This window comes from Dermacentor albipictus, unplaced genomic scaffold, assembly GCF_038994185.2.
Source record: "Dermacentor albipictus isolate Rhodes 1998 colony unplaced genomic scaffold, USDA_Dalb.pri_finalv2 scaffold_11, whole genome shotgun sequence".
NCBI classification, from domain to species: domain Eukaryota; kingdom Metazoa; phylum Arthropoda; class Arachnida; order Ixodida; family Ixodidae; genus Dermacentor; species Dermacentor albipictus.
This window is the reverse complement of record NW_027225565.1, coordinates 9,392,999-9,415,698: the sequence shown is the minus strand read 5'-3', so window position 1 is coordinate 9,415,698 and position 22,700 is coordinate 9,392,999. Positions and strand designations below refer to the sequence as shown.

The window sequence follows — 22,700 nt, the reverse complement described above, 5'->3', positions numbered from 1 at the left end:
TCGCAAGTTGCTAAGGTATTCTCCATCAACTTTTATCCCCAATTCTTCCCAATCCAGGTCTCTGAATACCTCCTGTAAACATGCTGTGAATAACATTGGAGAGATCGTATCTCCCTGCCTGACGCCTTTCTTTATTGGGATTTTGTTGCTTGCTTTATGGAGGACTACGGTGGCTGTAAAGCCGCTACAGATATCTTTCAGTGTTTTTACATACGGCTCCTCTACACCCTGATTCCGTAATGCCTCCATGACTGCTGAGGTTTCGACAGAATGAAACGCTTTCTCGTAATCAATGAAAGCTATATATAAGGGTTGGTTATATTCCGCACATTTTTCTATCACATGATTGATAGTGTGAATAAGTCTATTGTTGAGTAGCCTTTACGGAATCCTGCCTGGTCCTTTGGTTGACAGAAGTCTAAGGTGTTCCTGATTCTATTTGCGATTACCTTAGTAAATACTTTGTAGGCAACGGACAGTAAGCTGATCGGTCTATAATTTTTCAAGTCTTTGGCGTCCCCTTTTTTATGCATTAGGATTATGTTAGTGTTCTTCCAAGATTCCGGTACGCTCGAGGTTATGAGGCATTGCGTATACAGGGTGGCCAGTTTCTCTAGAACAATCTGACCACCATCCTTCAACAAATCTGCTGTTACCTGATCCTCCCCAGCTGCCTTCCCCCTTTGCATAGCTCCTAAGGCTTTCTTTACTTCTTCTGGCGTTACCTGCGGGATTTCGAATTCCTCTAGGCTATTCTCTCTTCCACGATCGTCATGGGTGCCACTGGTACTATATAAATCTCTGTAGAACTCCTCAGCCACTTGAACTATCTCATCCATATTAGTAACGATATTGCCGGCTTTGTCTCTCAACGCACACATCTGATTCTTGCCTATTCCTAGTTTCTTCTTCACTGTTTTTAGGCTTCCTCCGTTCCTGAGAGCCTGTTCAATTCTATCCATATTATAGTTCCTGATGTCTGCTGTCTTACGCTTGTTGATTAACTTAGACAGTTCTGCCAGTTCTATTCTAGCTGTAGGGTTAGAGGCTTTCATACATTGGCGTTTCTTGAGCAGATCTTTTGTCTCCTGCGATAGCTTACTGGTTTCCTGTCTAACGGCGTTACCACCGACTTCTATTGCGCACTCCTTAATGATGCACATGAGATTGTCGTTCATTGCTTCAACACTAAGGTCCTCTTCCTGAGTTAAAGCCGAATACCTGTTCTGTAGCTTGATCCGGAATTCCTCTATTTTCCCTCTTACTGCTAACTCATTGATTGGCTTCTTGTGTACCAGTTTCTTCCGTTCCCTCCTCAAGTCTAGGCTAATTCGAGTTCTTACCATCCTATGGTCACTGCAGCGTACCTTGCCGAGCACGTCTACATCTTGTATGATGCCACGGTTCGCGCAGAGTATGAAGTCGATTTCATTTCTAGTCTCACCATTCGGGCTCCTCCACGTCCACTTTCGACTAACCCGCTTGCAGAAAAAGGTATTCATTATCTGCATACTATTCTGTTCTGCAAACTCTACTAATAACTCTCCTCTGCTATTCCTAGAGCCTATGCCATATTCCCCCACTGACTTGTGTCCAGCCTGCTTCTTGCCTACCCTGGCATTGAAGTCGCCCATCAGTATAGTGTATTTTGTTTTGACTTTACCCATCGCCGATTCCACGTCTTCATAAAAGCTTTCGACTTCCTGGTCATCATGACTGCATGTAGGGGCATAGACTTGTACCACCTTCAATTTGTACCTCTTATTAAGTTCCACAACAAGACCTGCCACACGCTCGTTAATGCTATAGAATTCCTGTATGTTACCAGCTATTTCCTTATTAATCAGGAATCCAACTCCTAGTTCTCGTCTCTCCACTAAGCCCCGGTAGCACAGTACGTGCCCGCTTTTTAGCACTGTATATGCTTTTTTTGTCCTCCTAACCTCACTGAGCCCTATTATATCCCATTTACTACCCTCTAATTCCTCCAATAACACTGCTAGACTCGCCTCACTAGATAACGTTCTAACGTTACATGTTGCCAGGTTCAGATTCCAATGGCGGCCTGTCCAGAGCCAGGTATTCTTAGCACGCTCTGCAGCGTCACAGATCTGACCGCCGCAATGGTCAGTTGCTTCGCAGCTGCTGGGGACTGAGGGCCGGGGTTTGATTGTTGTATTCATATGGGAGGTTGTGGCCAAGTACTGCACCAGGGTGGCCAATCCTGCTCTGGTGAGAGAGTGCGTTACCGTTTCTGGTCACCGGGATGAGGCCACACTCCAGGCCTGCTTGTGCAATTTTCTCAACACACGATTTTTTTTTTTATTTTCCGGTGGAGAATTGCGCGGCACCGAGATTTGAACCACGGTCCTCTTGCACAGGAGACGGATACTCTACCATCCCCGCAGTAGTTAAATTAAAAATTATATTATGGGGTTTTACGTGACAAAACCACTTTCTGATTATGAGGCACGCCGTAGTGGGGGACTCCGGAAATTTCGACCACCAGGGGTTCTTTAACGTGCACCTAATTCTAAGTACACGGGTGTTTTCGCATTTCGCCCCCGTCGAAATGCGGCCGCCGTGGCCGGGGTCCGATCCCGCGCCCTTGTGTTCAGCAGTCTAACACCATAGCCACTGAGCAACCACGGGGGGTCCCGCAGGAGTTGTACGCCTCATTTAACCTACAGTGGTGCCCTATCTGATCAGTCAAGGTTGACCAATCTGAGCTCGGTTATACCGCACGGATGGCACTCGGCTAGAGAACCTGGTATTTATGACTTGCACGTGTCGCCATACCTAATTGAGGATGTATATAATTTTTTTTTTAGGAGGGTTCCCGTACAGTCATAAAACAAAGGAAAAGACATTAAAAAGAAAGAAAAAAAAGAAAAAAGGGGAAAGAAAAGGAACAGTTTATACTACTATATAAAACTACTATCATTACTTCGTATAGCTGTCTCCTCATTTGCATAGAAATCGACGCTTCATTTTTTGACGAAAACTGAGACTTTTTATTCGAAATCTGCCATTAGCCCTTCGTGATAGGCCAAAATGGCTCGGGCCTCACCCATGTGGACATAAAAACAGATTGGAATAGTTTTATGTTTTACAAGCCCTGGAGATAGAGCTGCCTGCCTGGTGAACCCGCTGCAGTGCGCACCTCCCTAATATCTAGTTTGCACACAGTGCCCCGCAGACTACTTTTCGTTGTTTTGCGCCACTGCTAGGGCCCACTCAACCATATTCTAGTACACTCTAAATACAGTCCTCCTGGTCATTCCAACAGCAGAAACAAGAGCGGAGAGTGGCCGCATGCGCAGTGGCCACTTGATGGAAGTGTGAAAAAGTATAGTGTTATAAGCACGAAAATTACGAGAAACTGTGTGGGAGGTGCTGTTGTGTGGTGTGCAGAATTCGAATGGCTGCACTCTTTTTCAGAGAAGGAATCTGCTCCCTGTTCACAGCCACTGCTGGAGCACACATGCAGAAACGGTTCTGGTGCAGCGTGGTGCAATTTTAGTCAATTTTCTGTGTTTGGCGCAGTTTGGTGCAGGAATCTGCATTTGTATCAAAATGGCGCAATTGGTGCAGAAATCGCACCCCTGCATAACCTTCAATATGAGGAGGTACAATCAAGACAGTTGAAATAACTGAATATATATCTGTATCTCTGATCCGACTAAAATGTGGCTTCTGTAAGGTGCAAATGATACATAAAAAACAGCATTCGAGAGTTTGTATATGTTCACCAGCATGTGCTTAATATATTGAAGCTGCAAAGATATCCTTGACTGCATAGTAATAGTAAACATTTATCACTATACACAGGTTTGCGGCCCACTGCAAGCTTGTGCGAGCAATTCATTAAACCAAAAAGCAACCAACGAAGGTGTCTAAAATGCTGAAGAAACAAATTATTGCAAATAAGTACAGCATTTATCAAGAAAAACATATGACAAAATGAGTTTGCTGAACCGCAATGAAATGAAATTTTATTCCTAGGTACATGTACAAACCCATGCAATAACTATTCCCTCCTATGTGCACTGTGAATCTGTGTTCAAAAAGCTTCTCTCAGCAAATGCTCACAAATGGGAAGGTAATTCTGGCTCACCTTTTTATGAGCCCTCAAGAGTCTCTAAAGAACTATTTTCTGTTTTATTCAGACGTGTATAGAACATACCCATCAGATTGTGACAAAAGGAGGCTAGCACGGCATACATACTGATAGAAGCCAACATTGGGAGTACATCTCCAAATGGTCACCTACCTTGCGGCGTTGTTTCATACGCCTCATGGACTCGGAGTACGGAGGTACGCAATCCTTCTTCTCAAAGCCAGGAGTGAGTACGCTTCCCTTCAGCAGCTGTAAATGCAAGAACTTTAACTTGCAACAAACAAGATCTTCTGTTGTTTGTTCTTAGCCTTTTCAACGCACAAGTGCCCGCATACTCACACGCAGTTGGCTACAGAAGTTTACGGCATACAGTACCTTCAAAGAAACTGAATTCCTGCTAAAGGGGCCCTGAACCACTTTTTATCGAAGTGGAGAAAGACATTTGAAGTGAAGATAGGCTAATTCAGAACCACTTTGCGCAAAAAGTACTTCAATGCGTTCAGCAGAAGCGGAGTTATCGGCAATCAAACACGGCCTCAGCTGTGCTCCCCTTCCTCCTCCAATGCTGGAGCACTTCGCTATGAAGTCCCTCGTAGTTCAGGTGTTGTTTTGGGTCATTAACCCCTACAATAAATCAGGCAATCAAGCAGACAGTTGAATTAATAAAATCAATTTCAATTCTTTCGTTAAAAAGCAACCACAAATTTGTGCCGCTGCACACCTGAGCCTTGGGAAAAAATGTAGACAAACGAGAATAAATATGAGGTACAAAGCCGGGTCAATGTGAGCATGTAAAGTGAGTGAATAAAAGTAATTAGTGCATGTAGCAAGGCCATAAAGTGGCTAGAGTCATGTGGCATGATTGATAAAGCATTATGTTTTATGCATGGTGATTCAGAAATATTATTAATTTAAACTAAATTAAAAGGAAGTATAATATCGATAGAATGGAACATGCTCTCAGGAACGGAGGAAGCCTAAAAGCAGTGAAGAAGAAACTAGGAATTGGCAAGAATCAGATGTATGCGTTAAGAGACAAAGCCGGCAATATCATTACTAATATGGATGAGATCGTTTAAGTGGCTGAGGAGTTCTATCTAGATTTATACAGGACCAGCGGCACCCACAACAATAACGGAAGAGAGAATAATCTACAGGTATTTGACAACCCACAAGTAACGCCGGAAGAAGTAAAGAAAGACTTGGGAGCTATGCAAAGGGGGAAGGCAGCTGGGGAGGATCAGGTAACAGCAGATTTGTTGAAGGAAGGTGGGCAAATTGTTCTAGAAAAACTGGCCACCCTATATACGCAATGCTTCATGACCTCGAGCGCACCGGAATCTTGGAAGAACTCTAACATAATCCTAATCAATAAAAAAGGGGACGCCAAAGACTTGAAAAATTATAGACTGATCAGCTTACTGTCCGTTGCCTACAAAGTATTTACTAAAGTAATCGCAAATAGAATCAGGAACACCTTAGACTTCTATCAACCAAAGGACCAGGCAGGATTCAGAGGATAAAGAAATGTGCAGAATATAACCAACCCTTATATATAGCTTTCATTGATTACGAGAAAGTGTTCGATTCAGTCGAAACCTCAGCAGTCATGGAGGCATTATGGAATCGGGGAGTAGACGAGCCGTATGTAAAAATACTGAAAGATATCTATAGCGGCTCCTCAGCCACCGTAGTCCTCCATAAAAAAAGCAACAAAATCCCAATAAAGAAAGACGACCTCTCCAATGCTATTCACAGCGTGTTTACAGGAGGTATTCAGAGACCTGGATGGGAAAGAATTGGGGATAAGAGTTACTAATGGAGAATACCTTAGTAACTTGCAATTCGCTGATGACATTGCCTTGCTTAGTATCTCAGGGGACCAACTGCAATGCATGCTCACTGACCTGGACAGGCAAAGCAGAAGGGTGGGTCTAAAAATTAATCTGCAGAAAACTAAAGTAATGTTTAACAGTCTCGGAAGAGAACAGCAGTTTACGATAGGTAGAGAGGTACTGGAAGTATGCTTCAGAAGAACTTCAGTTTGGCATAGTTGGTGTTTACTGCATATCATATTGACCACAAATAAAGACGGGGTCAGCGAAACAACACATAAACCGCCCGTGTTGTTTATGTGTTCTCTTCCACTGTCCCCATCTTTATTTGGGTTCAATATGATATGCACTGGAAGTGGTAAGGGAATACATCTACTTAGGGCAGGTAGTGACCGCGGATCCGGATCATGAGACTGAAATAATCAGAAGAATAATGGGCTGGGGTGGGTTTGGCAGGCATTCTCAGATTATGAACAGCAGGTTGCCATTATCCTTCAAGAGAAAAGTGTATAACAGCTGTGTCTTACCAGTACTCACGTACGGTACAGAAACCTGGAGGCTTACGAAAAGGGTTCTACTTATATTGAGGACAACGCAACGAGCTATGGAAAGAAGAATGATGGGTGTAACATTAAGGGATAAGAAAAGAGCAGATTGGGTGAGGGAACAAACGTGAGTTAATGACATGTTAGTTGAAATTAAGAAAAATAAATGGGCATGGGCAGGACATGTAATGAGGAGGGAAGATAACCGATGGTCATTAAGGGTTACGGACTGGATTCCAAGGGAAGGGAAGCGTAACAGGGGGCGGCAGAAAGTTAGTTGGGCGGATGAGATTAAGAAGTTTGCAGGGACAATATGGCCACAATCAGTACATGACCGGAATAGTTGGAGAAGTATGGGAGAGGCCTTTGCCCTGCAGTGGGTGCAACGAAACTGATGATGATGATGATGAATTAGATAGTGACCTGCTAGCTGGTCGGCAAGCAGAGCAGCTACTCCCATCAATTACAAAAGCGACAATAAAAACTGCTGATCGCGCAGCATATAAAGAGCGTTCATGCTAAGCAGCTAAAGCAACCCCAATAAAATGTTCTGGGATGAAAATATCATACTTCGAGCAAGAAAGACAAATAATTTGAGATACTAACAGACATGTCATTCAAGTAAAACAAGGTTGGTCGGAGCTAAAAAATGTCCAAGCAAGCTTTCTTATGCATACGTGTTTGCTGCTACAGCGGACGAAATTAGGCACAATTTTTGTCAAAATCAGGCATATAAAACAGACTTCTGCCGTGTCAATGCGGGCTGGGCTGGCAACTAACTTTCGAGGATCAGCCGACGATCGCGGCTCAATATCTCATGTGAGGTAGGGAGGAAAGGGGGATGGAAACATGCCGTCTTTCATGGGCGAGGCACGGAGAGGAGGCGAGGGAAAGAGGGAGGTTCTATTTCGGCGGCTGTTGTTAACAACGAGGTTGTGCAGTCACCGTATCTCGAAAGCGATCTAGACAAAGTGCTCGCCTGCACAGGCACTGTATCTTGAAAGCAGTCTGCAATGTGAAACAAGTGCGTGCCCGCGCAGACCTCATCTTCAAAGCGATCTGCAATGTGGACAAAGTGCACCCAGTGCCGATAGCTTCGTATTTGCTGTGCTTTCGACGTTTGGTCTTCATTGAAGCGAGAGACAGCACAAAGGCCAATTCGCTCGCTGCTGCCATGCCTATCTTGCTTAATTTGCTATCGCAATTGATGCTTCGCCTTTCAGGCGAAACTGCGACTGTTTTTGTTTGTTTTTTACTTTGGGCGTTCATCACTCACTCTTTGCAATAAAGTTGTTAGACATCTATCGCGACGAAAGTTTCGGAAGTGAGGCATCTCGGATATTACAGACTTCGGATAAAACATACGTTTTCTTGTCGGATTATCAGGGTCCATTGTAACGAGTCGACTGTATTAGAATTTCCAAGCAAGCACTTTTATGCACATGTGTTTGCTGCTACATCATACAGATCTACAACATGTGAATTTCCAAGCAAGCATTTCTATGCATATGCGTTTGCTGCTACATTATACAGATTGATAATATAACATACAAATGGAAAGTATCATATCGGATGCAGTAATTGCGGTAGTATCTTGCATTTGTACCTCAAATACTTGTTGCCCAAGTACCTCCTATCGTGATACAATTGCAAAGTACCGTGGAATCTCGATAAACGGAAATCCGTTAAACAGAACTGCCTCTTAAACGTAACACCATATTCATGGTTGGTTGGTTTTGTATTAACGCAATTGTATTCAGCTTTGTCTCTCAGTAAATGGAACTCCTGATAAACGGAACCAATTTTTCTGGTCTCTTGAGGTTCCATCTAAAGAGAATTCACTGTATCTTTGCCCAGCCCTGCCTCTCATTACACCAACATCAATGCACCAGTGGATTTTTGCCAGGTTACACGAGACAGCTTGCACAAAAAAAAGACTCCAAAAGAGTTATGGGATTATGTGCTAAAGAGAGATTTTTTTTTATTGGCTGGAGGAATGTCATATAGTAGTGAAGAAATTAACCCCTTACCATGTGGTGTATGATATATGATACACACAGTATAACTTCTTCAAACTTAACACAATCAAAAATAAAGAAAATAATACATATTTACCAGGAATTTGCGGTACGTCTAGCAATGAAATGCATGGCTACCTTGATTCTTCAAATAGCTTTTGTGTTATTTCCTTCTTGAAGAATGCATGGCAGCAGCTCGTTACATATCATGCAAAAAGTTCGTAAACAAACAGGCTATTTCGACAATTTTTACATGTGAAATAGCAGTGTGAAATCAGTACCCCAAAAATACCAAGGTATTTTCTTGCTATTTATCAGCCCACTGTAATGTTTTGAACAAAAAATACATTTGAATTCTTCTGTGAGGCAAGCCTTAATTGCTGTGTCATATATGGCGCAGCATGCAGATATGGGTTGTCTTGTGGAAGAGAGCAGAGATTTCTTTCCCCGCAAGAAAACAAATTTGGTTGCAAGGACATATAGCCATATTACAGCTTATACTGTTTCTTAGCGCCATTACTGTAATCGGTATTTAAGAAAACTGAAAGTGATAGTGGTGTTACCATAAAAATAACATGGGCCGTATTTTAAGAGATGAGAAAAGCAGAGAGCAAGTTGCAGAGGAAGAAGGCATTCTTCCGGCTTGCAGTCTCCTAACGACTGCCCAATTCACAAAGGAAGCACCCTAAAGGTTCTCACCTAAATATTGGGGCTGTGAATTGCCAATCAAGGATGTAATAATCAAATTTTAAGGAAACTCATACTAGGCTGCTATTTTGTAGCGATGCCTTATTCTATGCTATTCTTATCATCCACCACACACGGCCGCCTGATCCCGTTGATAATGTGGGCAGACCGTCGCTCTGACCACTGGCCAAGCGCGAAAAGCCTGAAAAAGCATAGAATCGGAAAAGGCATCGCTACAAGATACCGGCCCTAGATTGAATTGTGAGAACAATGCTCCATTCCTTATGGAAAAGTTTTAAACTTTTATGGGAATAACATATAGGGACACCCTAGGCAAATTTCTGCCATCGTCGTGATTTTCAGTATAAAGACCAAGTGCAATAAGATAAGGGAGGCAAGCAGGCGCGTAGCCGAGCCATTGTTGCACATGGCATGGCTAAGTGGGGCCACCCAAGCCCCATGTTGTAAGTACTCCGCGGCAGGTACAAACCCTATGCAAGCCAAGAAGGCTGGTGGCTTTGTGTGCTCTGTGTTTTCACGTGCATAGTGTTGAAAGTCACGTAATCTCAAATTTAGGAGACATGTTGATGCTAAAGGCAAGAAGTATTCACTCGCCGCTGCTACAGCTTTTCATCATGCCAGCATTGTGACAGCAAGTGTCCGTGGTCATCGAGTGAGATCTGTTCAAGTTTGACTATGCACGTGACACCATGCTTATGAATTTAGTAAGCGAATGATTATAGCAATACTATATGCAGCCAATAAAACTAAAACCCTTACTCGGTGTGGTTGTCTTAATAATTTGCAATTCCAATCAATGCTTCGCCTTTCGACCGGAACTGCAACATTTCTTTTAATGCTAGTTCAGATATTTTTGCAGGCTTTCTGCAATTCTAATAACTTTCCGTATGGTCAGCAAATATGCCCGTAATTGCATGGTGTATCATATATATAATATGCATCAGCTTTTGCTCATAAAATTACAATTAGCACATTTGTTTGAATATAAGGTGAGGTATTTTTTCCCAGAATCCTTAGCATTGAAGTCATCCTCCGTCTTATATGCGATGCTCATAGATTCAGTTGCTATTTCAATATGGTGGCAGCAGTGCCAGATTTCTGCCGATCCAGATTTTAGGGAGCAGTGCAAAATGTAGCAACTAATAAGCCTAGGCTGGTGAGGCAGTAGTACCATATTTTTGTGCCTATTCAATTATTCGAAAAGTTCAGCAGTAAAAGCAGTGTGCAGCTTACTTGTAAATTTCACCTTATAGTGTGGCCTCACGGCAGCAAGAATTCACTGCCGTGAGGTCACACTTTAAGGCGAAATTTGCCCTGCATGAAGTCCCACGTCAAGGCAAAATTCGCATATAAACCACACACACATTATACACACTACAACCTATACACATTATGCACACCACATACATTATACAGGGGAGCTTCGATTATTACGTATTCCAGACGATCCCTGCCGAGTCTGAATAATCTGTCGGCTACTCTATATAACACATTATAGTGTGCACACTTGAGGTCCCACAACCGGAACTTTGGCTTATGATCGTGACTGCCTTAGTATCGAATAAGTACGGTAAGCGTTTCTTTAGAAAATTGAGGCTTGTTTGGGCACCTCTGGCCTAAACATTTTTCTCAAGAAAGAAATGATGCATTATGGGCTTAAGAGGCAGTGGCACACAAGTGAGCAAGAGCATTAAAAAAGGTAGTAATTAAGATAACATTCATCATCATGCATGTTTGTGTCATTCCCACTGTGAACTGCTAGATACAGCATATTAACGATACATTTCGAGAATGAAAAGTGCCACAATTATCATTGCTAAAGTGGAGTGCCAAGTGCACTAATAATGCTTCTAATTCCAAAAATAGCTACAATCCACTTCATGAAATGGCAATTAATAATGCTCTGAAACACAATTGTTTTAAGATCATTCCAAATAAACTTTCTAAGGAGCATGTAAACGATTCCTTTGCAAAACAAGGTTTAATAATCATAGTGTCCCTTACATTTGGCCATTATTAAATATTCTGAGAAACTAAATATTACATTCCCAAATACTTTAATTCGAGTTCGTTGCATTCCAATCCATGTTCAAGATTTTTAAAAAAAGCTTAAAATCGTCCGTTTTCTTGTTGGCTCCACATTCCAAGAGTTTCTGTGTACAGAGCTCGCAAACGTTAACTGCAATAAGCCCACTGTACAGCGCTCAAAGCGGTTAGCACATTCAGTTAGCATGCTCGTGCAGTGTTAACAATATTTAGCTCCATATGCTGCATTTAGCTGGGGCAGCACTAGGATTTTTCTTTTGGGAGGGGGGTAGGAGAAAATATAAGTCACCCCTGCCCCTTTTTATATTTAGAACAGCCATGCTTCTTATGGCTACAGATCAAAGTCCGGGGGCAGGGGAGGCACAGTTTAAAATCTTTGAATCAGCATACACAGATCTAAACTCTTTAAGAACTATCTGCTTGCGCCTTATTGTTTGCTGTCCACAGTTCTGGTATCAACAAATGATGCAATTAGCCAAGTAATATGGGGCATAAAGTACACTGTGCCACCTTAGTATACATTTAAGTGGAACCAGGAAGATAATGCACTAAGTGCACAATACTCACACTGTCAGCAGATGACTCAAGCACGAGTTCCCTGATTTTCTGAGCCGACTTAAATGCGGCATCACGAGCTGCCACATAAGTGTCACCAAGGTTTATGCCTGGGTTGAGCTCTGACGCAAGCTGGACCCTGCGGTATTCCAGTAAAGAATAAAAGCAAGGGGCGAATACATGTAACCTAGTAGGAAATTAGTTCCAAGTTGAACATGAAGGACATCTAGCACACACTCAACTGAATTTACGTCACTGACAACTGCGTGGTATTTTCCAACTCCAAATAAAATGGGGTCAAATTTTGAGCTACTAGCTCCCCACAGAAAAGGAGAAACACAGGAAATACTGCCAGTTACTATCACTTTTCACATACAATACTCGGTCACTGTGCTGAGGTTTAACAAGGCCAACACATTAAAGCAACCGCGCACTTAATAAACTAAACAAGCTTTTCACCTTCAATGCACGTTATCGGCATACAGGAGCAAGTTACGCAGAACACATCAAGAGCACAGGGCCTAGAAAAGGAGTATATATAGAAACTATGCACGAACGGGCTGGTTGGATTAAATAAGGCATGCACGTGCTACTGTTTTAGAGCATTCAGACCGCGACTTAACTGTTATCCTGCCGAAGAAGCAATCGAGATGAGTTGTTTCGTCATCCACACTATATCTAAGGCAGTGACTGGCTGCTGATTCATATGAGATTTGGATAGATCGAAGAAAGGCACAGACTTCTCTGTCTTGCGCGGTGCTTCCCTCTCCGGCTCGACCCGTGGTTTGCTGTCAATGAAAAACGCGATCCCACGAGGCCCACCATCATCGTCGTCGGAGTCATCTGCCAAAACATCAAACCACACGTTCTTTTTATACCGGCGCTAACGCCCAGCCAGAGTAAAATGCACATGATGAAGCGCTTGCCAAGCAGCACAAACATGACACCTGACAACGGCTTACCAGACCCGGATTTAGACAGCGTCAGGCCGTCAAACTTCTGAAGATATTTTGACTGCAGGGACGAGGATACACGGCCTTCAGTTTTTGACATTTCGGAAACACGGTGCACTGGTGCAAGAGATGAACAAAAAAAAAAGTCACACTAGAGGCACCCGAAAAATTTAGTGGAGGCTGCCATACTGATTGGTCTTAATCAGTCTGGACCTTGTCTTGACTACTGCGGAAGCTTCACTACAATAAAAAAAAATATATCATGCCTTCACTTTACTTTAAAAAAGTTTACCTTTACTTTGATGCTTATGTGGCTATGATGCTTATATGGCTGCGCATATTTTTACTTTTGATTGAAATACTCTTTAGATGAATTTTTTGTTCAAGGGATATCATCATCAGGCAAATAAGGCGGCGTGCTATTGTTTACGTTTGTAATCGTATTGTTTTGTCGCTTTTTGTGGTTGTTGCACAGCTGTGTAAAACCTGTATATTCTGTACTGGACCACTTATGACACCATAGTGCATTTTCTAGTTGACGTTTTCAGTAGATGCCAGTTCCTGTGCCAAAGTTCGCAGCGCTGAAACGATATCCGTTTACTTGGACGTCGGTCGGCGTTTTCACGGTGGGTATCCGTTTTCAAGCCGTCTGTGAGGGTGTGTGGAGGCGGTGATTTCTAGCTTATCAGGGTATAGCGAGAACGAGTTTCTGTGGCGTTGTAAATAACCAGAAGCGCTGCTTGGTTGCAACGCGTTAGAGAGAAAACGTTTTGATACAGCTCTTCGGCATATTCTCTGCAGTCCACGTTAGTCTATTATGTTTCTGTCCATCTCGCAGGTATGTGCGCTTCATTGGCGTTGCTTTCTGGTAGAATCTTATCCTTTCATCTTTGGTTAAAATTTGCCGTCCAGGCATCGCGCAATATTTGGCTTCTTGTTTTCACTGTCATTTACGTAAATTCGCAAATAATACTGAAAACCCTTATATTTCTGATTCATTGAAAGCCTTTGATTGATTGCTAAAACTAAAAGCGCGAGTGATACAGACAAAGCATGGGAGGATAATGCGAAGAGCAAAATAAAATAGGATACAGGAACTATGGTGGTTGCTTGGGCTAGTTGCTAATTCATGATAACAAATGACGTACAGCGCGAAGGACAAGGACTGCGAGAGACGACATGCAATGCGCTGACTTCCAACAACACTTTATTGCGTTGCCACATCATGTGTATATATACAAGAGTGAGCATGCGCAGAAAATGAAAGGCAGTCACAAGGAGTGTTCTAGCAGCAAGCCATTTTTCTAAGAACATGGTCACTTGAAAAAGACAAACACTACTGTTTCTATCTGTTGAGATACATTACTTCACTAGGGGTCAGCGCGATAGGGGGGGGGCACCATGGATCGCACACACTACACAGTTTTCTGATGAAACCAGCTTCTATAATTTCCCGCATGAGTTCCAAGCTGCGTCTCACTGTAACCTCCGTATCTCCAAAGAGGGTTTCAATAGATGAAGCGCCAATAGTGACAGCACATTAGGAAGGAACGAAGACGGGACAAGGTGCTACTTGCAGCTGTTTATTGAAGTCAAAGGTGGCTGATTATATAGCCATAGGGAGAGGGGAACGAAAAAAGTGGAACACTGATTATGTGAATGCGCACGTGTGAGAACACTGAAATATATATAAAGGGAATCGCATTTAATCAAAATCTAAAACTTATCCAAAAACATGCTTTCATTTGTGTAAATATTCAGAGACGGGGTGCTGACACAGGCATCCCCTCTTTTCTTAATCTAGTTGGCCTCCAACAATTCACATGCCACAGAATCGTTACTATTAAACATAATTGTTGTATCGTGAAGCCTTGCTTCACATACTTGTCTATTCTCATTCCCACAGGCCTTGCAATGAAGCGGCAAGTTTGAACCATATCCATTTTTCAATGAAAGCTTATGCTCTCGCAGGCGTTCATTAATACATCGGCCAGTTTGGCCGATATACTCTTTCCCACACTTCAGCGGTATGCGGTATACGACCACTTCATCACACTTAACAAAAGGGTTCGTATGTTTAATAGAACACCCTACTTTCTTAGTCATCAGAACCAATCCGGCGGCACAAAGTAGCAAGTTTTCGGGGCATGGAAAAACCACAGGAATTTTGTATTTCACGGCGACGTGCTTAAGATTCTGCGCCACTTTATGAGGATACGGTTTCACCACTGCTTTAGCTTTCTTTTGGAATGTTTGACCTTCTTCATTTCTGTTTCTTTTTTTCACCTTCTTCAATAACGCCTGTGAAACTGCACTCAAAACCAAACAAGGAAAGCCAGCCTTCCTCAACTTCAAAATCTGTTCATCAAAGCTTGCTTGTGTCTTATGACAGCACGATTTTTTCAGGGCAGATTCGAGGCACATAGTGGCAATCGCACATTTAACAGTCTTAAAGTGTGTAGACTCATACAGCAACAATTCCTTGCAGGCACGGGGTCAGTACATCCAGCAGAAACCTTCGTCAGTAAGGGTTATGTCAAGATCTAAAAACTGCGAGCTGTTATCCTTGGCTAGTTCAAAAGTAAAATCTAAGCCTTTGCCTTGCTGTTTAAAATCAGATAAAATGCCCTGCACAGCATGCGAGTAAGTCATGGGAGATCGTTTCGTCAGTAAAATTAAGAAATCAACACACTTTGCCTCCGTCAAACACCTTGGATAGCGCTCTGTCGATGCCCGTAAAGAAAATGTTGCGAAGTATGGGAGCCAGGCACAAGCCAATACTAATTCCTTCCTTTTGCACATAAAACTGGCCTTGAAAACAAACAGCTGTTGAGCACAAATAAAACTCCAGGAGTGCTATGAAGTTATCCACAGTAATTCCTGTGGTATTCTGAAAAGATACCTGCCTGTTCATCTCAATGCAACTCAGGACGGCAGCTAACAAATCTTTTTGCGAAATAGTGTAAAAAAGATCAACATCTATTGAAAACAAGCATCCTAGTGATTTGGTCTCACGTAAAAAATCTATGGTGTCAAGGCTATTCTTTACCATGAATGGGCCATCTATAACCAGCATGTTAAGCTGCGTTAGAAGGTAACGGCTAACATTGTTTTGCCAGGGACCTCTGGCAAAGCAATGTTAGCTGCAGCTTTTCCGGGGCTGAGAAAACTGTGATTTCTGCACGCTGCCCAATCTTTTTTAGCTTATGGGAGACATCATGCACATACGGTAGCACTGCAAACCTGCGTCTTTCAACAGGCTGGTTCCTTGACTGAGCGGACTCATCATGCTTTGTGCGCCTCAGAAGCTGTTCTGCTATGGCTGAAATTAAGGATAAAAGGGTGGCCAGCCCAAGAAAGGCGATCAACCTGTGCAGCAAGACCATGTTGCATCTCGTGTGAGCAACGTTTGTCGAGGCTATTAATGAAGCATAACTTTATAATACCTCGTTTAACGAGCTTTGAGTGTGCCAAGTTAAAGGGCAAGAGTGGCTTGTTGTATAAGATCATGCCTGGTGCTGGCACTAAGTGATGTTTATCTAGCTCATCATGATCACAATATTCAAAGTCACCTAGATGCGTCTCCTGTTGTCAAAGTGTGCAGGTTTGTGGACGACTACCTGGTATTTATTGATTGCACTGATCACGCTTTCGAGCCTGCTGCTTCGGGAGTCTTAGAGATCTTTAAGAAAGAGCTGCACCCTCTAGAACTTGCGCATGAGGTCCCCATTGAAAATTCCTTGCGCTTTCTAGATCTCGGGTTGAGCCTTGCTAACAAACGTGTGCTGGTGCTTCGAACCGAGAAGTAAGAAGCCACTCTTGCCCTTTAACTCGGCACTCAAAGCTTGTTAAATGAGGTATTATAATGTTATGCCTCGTTAACAGCCTCAACAAATGTTGCTCACACGAGATGGAACATAGTCTTGCTGCACAGGTTGATCGCCTTTCTTGGATTGGCTACCCTTTGGCCTTACTTTCAGCCATATTGGAACAGCTTCTGAGGTGCACAAAACATGATGAGCCCACACAGTCAAGGAACCAGACTGTTGAAAGATGCAGGTTTGCAGTGCTACCGTATGTGCATGATGTCTCCCGTAGGCTAAAAAAGATTGGGCAGCGTGCAGGAATCACAGTTGTATTCTCAGCCCTGGAAAAGCTGGCAAGGCTCTGTTGGGCACAGAAAATGTTTTGCGACATGCGCAACAAATATGGCTTTCCGGATTCCCCTGTTTTGCAGCAGTAAATATGTTGGACAGACAGGCAGCTGCTTAAACCATCATTTAAGAGAGCACTGTAACAATGTCCATAACACTGTTCAAGGCCACTTGGGCATCCATTGCCGGGACTGCGGCTGCGTGCCCCACTTTGAAGATACGGAAGTTTTAGCAAGACATAGCTGGCAGCTCACGCGGGAAATTGTAGAAGCTGATTTCATCAGAAAACTGGGTAGTGTGTGCGTTAGTGCCTCTCTATCACGCTGACTCCTAGTGAAGTAATGTGTCTCAACAGATAGAAATAGTAATGTCCGTCTTCTTCAAGTGACCGTGTTCTTAGTAAAATGACTTGCTGTTAGAGCACCCCTTGTGACTGCCTTTCATTTTCTGTGCATGCCACCTCTTGTATATATACACATGATGTGGCAACGCAATAAAGTGTTGTTGGAAGTCATCACAGTATATGTCGTCTCTCGCAGTCCTTGTCCTTCGCGCTGTACGTCATTTTTTATCAAGACACAGGAAAACCAAGAGGAAGGCAAAGGCTGTCGAAGGTAGGGCGCTCAACACACTTTTGTTACTCCAACACCGTACCTAGACAAGAAAATGGTGAGGAAGGCAAATACTAACTTGAAGGTAGGATGCTCGACTTAGAAGTTTGTAAGTCCAGCACCCTACCTTCAACAGTCGTTGCCTTCCTCTCAGTTTTCCCGTGCCCCATTCTGTTCACTGGCATTCCCTTGCTTAGAAACACATATATCAACTCGCTCAAAAAAGTTACCCTCATGAACCCAGATAAATAGAACAAGTTGAACACTACGGCACTCTTAGTTTTGGATTTTTTGCTCTTATTTTTCTTCTTTTTTTTTGTATTTGCCACAAGATGCTTCTTGAAAATGTTTGCCTCCTTTTTGATGGCTTCGAGCAGGAACTCAGCAAAAGAGTGTAAAAAAAAAATAAAGGTGCTGTAGTGTTCCCTCTGTCTGAGTTTTTCGCACTCCTACCATTGCAGTACCAACAAGACCAAACATCCACTCAATTGATTCAGTTGATCACTTGAAGCGATAGATATAACTAAGGCTTTATTGTTGTATTAAAAGCATGTCTAGTTAAATTGGACGATGGTACTCAGTACATGAACCCCTTGAGGTGGATTTAGGTAGTGTGCTCGCCTCACATGTGCTCATTGGTACACCCTGATGATGCTTCCTGCATGTTAATTTTTATGTCAACTGAACTGGGTACGTTCTCTTGCATCACAAATTGTATCCTGAGCGACCAGGACTTTTTTGTGGTATTGGTGCAAACTGGCAGAAAAAGTACAATTTGGGCTTGAAAGTCAAAAAGGTTTAGAGCTTTTAAGGGCTTACTGTTCACTCCATAAAGTTTGTTTTGTTTATTTGCAATAGAAATCAGTAAAACTAAAGTTGAACTGTAGCTAAATATTCGCTTTCAAAAAAGGGGCTTTTCTATCTGCATAGGTACTATAGATAGTTTGCATTGACGTCATCGTGGCCACCATCATAGAGTACTAGCACGTTGAGAAGCTGCATAAACAAGAAATGTGACGGCATGATAGGCACGTCTTGTACCAAGCGACAAATTCATGAGAGTGATAATTTCGTGAAAAACTGGCACCATCAACGAACAAAACAATGTAGTGTGCATGATAATATGGTGCAATGATGTCATTGTGACTGCCATGTTTGGACACTAACACAGTGACAAGTATGCGTCTGTGGCATCATGTGAAAACTATCTATAATGTCATACAACTGTGTTTGGTCCAGGTCATCTTTGTTGCACTGTTAATGCACCAAGGCCTAGTGTCCCTGCTTGCTCGTCGAGCCCTTGCATCCATGGCAGGAGTCAGTGCTGCCGGAAACTTCTCCTCTGGTACCTTTTCTGTCTCCTATGTTACGGCACCCAACCAGGATGTTGCTAAGAAGCTTGCCACGTGAGGATGTCGTCCTTGTTAACTTCATTTTTTATGTACTAGAACCATTCAAGGTTCCACAGTTTCTCCCAAGAAGATGTAAAGCATTAAAAAGGCACAAAAGAACAATATTAAGTTAACTGTGAATAAAACAATCCGAGGACACCTAAGCACTTTTTATGAGTTGTAAATGTAAAAGCACTTGGCCATTTGAGCACCGCTGAGTGGTCATTCGAGTTTTGAACTCCTTGTGGGAAAGCGAGCGCATTGAGATGCTTGTCGTGTTTTCATTTGGTTTTACCGAGGTGCAGTTAGAACACAGGCGAGAGCTTGCACAGACCAGGAACGTATGCACAACACAAGCAACCAGAGAACAGTGTGGGCGCGCGACATTGTATCTGCTCCGTCAAGGCACGCTGGTGACGTGGCGTCATGGCAATGTCCTCTCCCCCTACGCAACACCTGGCATGCCAGCAGAGTAGCAGGTGTTTGGATTTGCCCGCTCAGCTCCATCGAGGCACGCTCGTGATGTGGCGTCGCCGCCAGTGGGAATTTGGGGGCCGTTTCTCTGCTGCAGACGCCACCGGCTTTTGCGCTCAATGAACAGTTTGATGCTTTTTGCACAGAGAAAAAATGGATCATCTTGAAATATCAGCAGAAAAAGGGCAGACAACAGAGAATGTCTCCATGTGTGCATCTTAGTTGTCCCTGTCCTCTTCGCACTGGAATTTCAATGTGAATAAAGATCAGTTGCCCTGGATTTAAGTTCTTTTATTAGTTCGAGTGGATGTTTAGTGAGACAGAAAGGACACAAGGATTACATTTGTAACCTTCTGCCTGCAAAATTGTGCATAGACTATGCATTCAGGTAAATAGACACTAATTACATTTCTACCGCTGCTCTTCTGTGGCAGTTCAAACCGAAGCCACCAATGATAGTTTCTGATTGCTTGGCCTTTGTGAGTGGCTTGTTGATATCATAAAACAACATTCACGATAACGACCTGGGCATCCTACTGTACACTGCTAGAGATAAATATGACAGCTGCCAACAGAATTGACACTCTGCTGCTTTAACTGGCCTGATTTATCTACAGCACATCCTAAAGTCAGGTTGTTAGGGCAAAGAAGCCATCCTTCATTTACACAGCTACACAGTTTTTAGGTCTTGCAAGCTCTTGTTTATTTATTTATCTTTTTCAATCTTGGAAAAAATTGCTACCCAGTTCATACAGCGTAATCTGGAGTGAACAAATAAATTTTATGTTGTGAACACAATACAATGTTTCTGAAGCTGGGGTATGTGGGTACCACTCTAGAGACAAGCCGTTGACTAGCATCAGGTTTGACTAGCATCATTTATATCTTGTAATTTTGTTTAGCCTTATAACACATTACTATTACACTTATCTTTTGTTAAGCTTGAAGCTGCTTTAATTGAATAAAGCGCTTAGGATTAGGTGCTTTGATACTCGTGGTGTATCCAAAAAGAGAGAAAGGCAGCTGTCACAATGAACGAAAAGGGCACAATTGTACTCATCTGATGAAACACAGCAGAGAAAATTATTTCGTTCAGGAAGATAAATCCTTAACTTCTCAGCTCCTTCCAATTGGAACTTTGGTACGGAGGTAACTAATTTATATTTTGCGCATTCAGGTCAAACAAGAAAAGGAAGAAAAAATAAACCCAAGTATGTTTTTGTGTGAACAACAGTTTTCTGTCATGAGTTACGTAGATTATAGGAAGCTTATGGCACTTCAAATTACTAAACTCTCAATCGTAAGTGTGGATGCAAACTACTTGAATATTATTTATGTGCCACCTAACATGTTTAATAGGCCTTAATAAGTAGCAAGCCCTAAAGATGCACCACAGAAGCCTAATCTTGACATGCTTCATTGTGTCGACATTACCAAAATTTCAGAACAAACCAATGATCTGTAGAACCAAGTGCGCAAAAATGATGTAATTAAAGCTGCAGGAACTGTGATTTCTTGCATTAGTTTTTGCTTTTCTCGTCATCAGATATTCCTTCTAAGGAAGGCGTTGCAATAGACCATTTTGGTAATTGTAGAGCTAGCTTTCCTTCGAAGCACTTTGCTCAACTAATGGCGGCGCAGTCATTTTTGCAAACAGTGTGTACAAGCACACTTTGCTCGTATTATGGTATGGAAGATGTAAACATGTCTCTCGTGATGAAACCGTGTGCAAGAGGCTAACCCCAGCATGTGCAGCTAGCACTTTGTCTTTATTCCAACGATGACTGGTGTTGGCATTAGTTGGTCAAATGTGCAGTGCGGAGAAGCACACTTGTAAATTATGAAAAGGAATCACGAATCATTGGACTGGCAACATTCACATTCTTGAATAAAAGAGAAACTTTACTGATCTCGTGGCCAAGTGTAGTTCCACTGCTATGGGAGTCAATAACTTTGAAACTGGAGTCAATAACTTTGAAACTTTCTCACTTGTTCCAGTGGCCTAGTCGAAAAGAAGCTAGCAGCATGTGTCAACATAGTTCCTGGCATTGTCTCTGTGTAAGTGGCTAGGTTCTCTTTTCTTTTCTTTTATTTCTCTGGTAACTGTAGGCAGAAGGAAGAGCCTCTTTTGTATGTGAATGAGGCGTTGAACAGCCCGTAAAAGAGTGCAGGTAACAGGCCTGTACAACTGTTGTCCCTGCTAATAATAACTCTTTGAATTTCATGTTGCGCTTTAGGTAAGATGCCAAGTTCGTGCTAGTATGCACCACTTTTGCTGTGGTTTGATCTGAAGTAACGCTGTCCTAATGGTGTGAGAAGGACAGTTAGTCTCACCGCATTGTTTCAAAACTTTAGGAAGCCTGATCAATGTAATGTAAGATTTCCTTTTGGTTGATTCTGTTCCTGATGATCCTCTACTCATGACTCATTATCATTATCGCCAATTACGGTGATAATGATAACGGAATAGAATCCTTGCATTATTGCAGCCCTTATTTGGGGATCATCTGTGGGCCACTGTGTATTCTGGAGAGAGGTGTGTCAGCTTGTCCTGAAATTTCTCAGTGGTGCTGAATTCAGGAGTGAGTGGCAATGCTTTCTGTTGTTGCTTTGCAATGTTGCGCAATACATGAGTTGGGAGAAGCAGGCAGCTTTGATGGGACATGACCTACTGACCCATGTTCTGTCCTCCTTACTTTAATTAGTTAACCCACTGCCCCGCTTATTGCTATTTACATTTGTTTTTATATCATGTTACAGCATTAAAACAAACACACTACAGAAGGAGATTCCAAAGTTGAAGAACTGTCAGGGAGGACCTCCTTCACGAGACCTAATTTTTCACTTGATTCTTTTTTAGTGTTTAGCTGCTACTTTCTGTACAGAACCACCTGGGTGGAAAGATTTCCTGTAAGCATTTTCTAGGCTAAGTCTGCCTCAACCACCTCACCTTGGTGCCAGGTCAAGTGCATGCAAGAATAGGTGGTCTTTTCAATATGATAGTCATGATTAAGGCCAATGTGGCTAGAGACAAACAAGCAAGAAACAGTAGGCACAAGCTTTGTGCTGAATATGATTGGTGGAAGAGCACATCATTGGCACAACTCTCGAGTAGAGTGGGCAACTAAAGGTTCTTGCTCACACACAGAACAGTGTGCACTCCTCACTTAATAGTACTTGACTTTCGTTATAAAAAGGTTGCATTGAACATGCAAATACCTTTATTGTATCCAATAGTCGTTATAAGCACAGCTGTATTCATTGTACACTAATATTGGCGATAAGTTTTA

At 42.6% G+C, this 22,700-nt stretch overlaps 2 protein-coding genes across 4 annotated transcripts in view; one reads left to right on the top strand and one right to left on the bottom strand.

Annotated features, from left to right (window-relative positions):
• The window catches only part of LOC139051259 (deoxynucleotidyltransferase terminal-interacting protein 2), a 49,335-nt gene extending 36,328 nt beyond the window's left edge, over positions 1 to 13,007 (bottom strand). Inside the window, exons 1-4 of one of the 2 annotated variants that reach the window (XM_070528263.1) lie at positions 12,790 to 13,005; positions 12,568 to 12,670; positions 11,840 to 11,966; positions 4,274 to 4,369 (exon numbers count right to left, since the gene is read on the bottom strand). In XM_070528263.1, the coding sequence (XP_070384364.1) occupies positions 4,274 to 4,369; positions 11,840 to 11,966; positions 12,568 to 12,670; positions 12,790 to 12,880 (417 nt within the window). In that variant the 5' untranslated portion in view covers positions 12,881 to 13,005. Of the gene's footprint in view, positions 1 to 4,273; positions 4,370 to 11,839; positions 11,967 to 12,567; positions 12,671 to 12,789 lie in introns of both variants that reach the window. The other variant, XM_070528264.1, reaches the window with a different exon arrangement.
• Positions 13,008 to 13,169: 162 nt separating this feature from the next.
• LOC139051260 (protein CutA homolog) overlaps positions 13,170 to 22,700 on the top strand; it is a 35,503-nt gene continuing 25,972 nt past the window's right edge. The window contains exons 1-3 of one of the 2 annotated variants that reach the window (XM_070528265.1): positions 13,170 to 13,406; positions 18,785 to 18,951; positions 21,409 to 21,468. In XM_070528265.1, the coding sequence (XP_070384366.1) occupies positions 13,332 to 13,406; positions 18,785 to 18,951; positions 21,409 to 21,468 (302 nt within the window). In that variant the 5' untranslated portion in view covers positions 13,170 to 13,331. The other variant, XM_070528266.1, reaches the window with a different exon arrangement.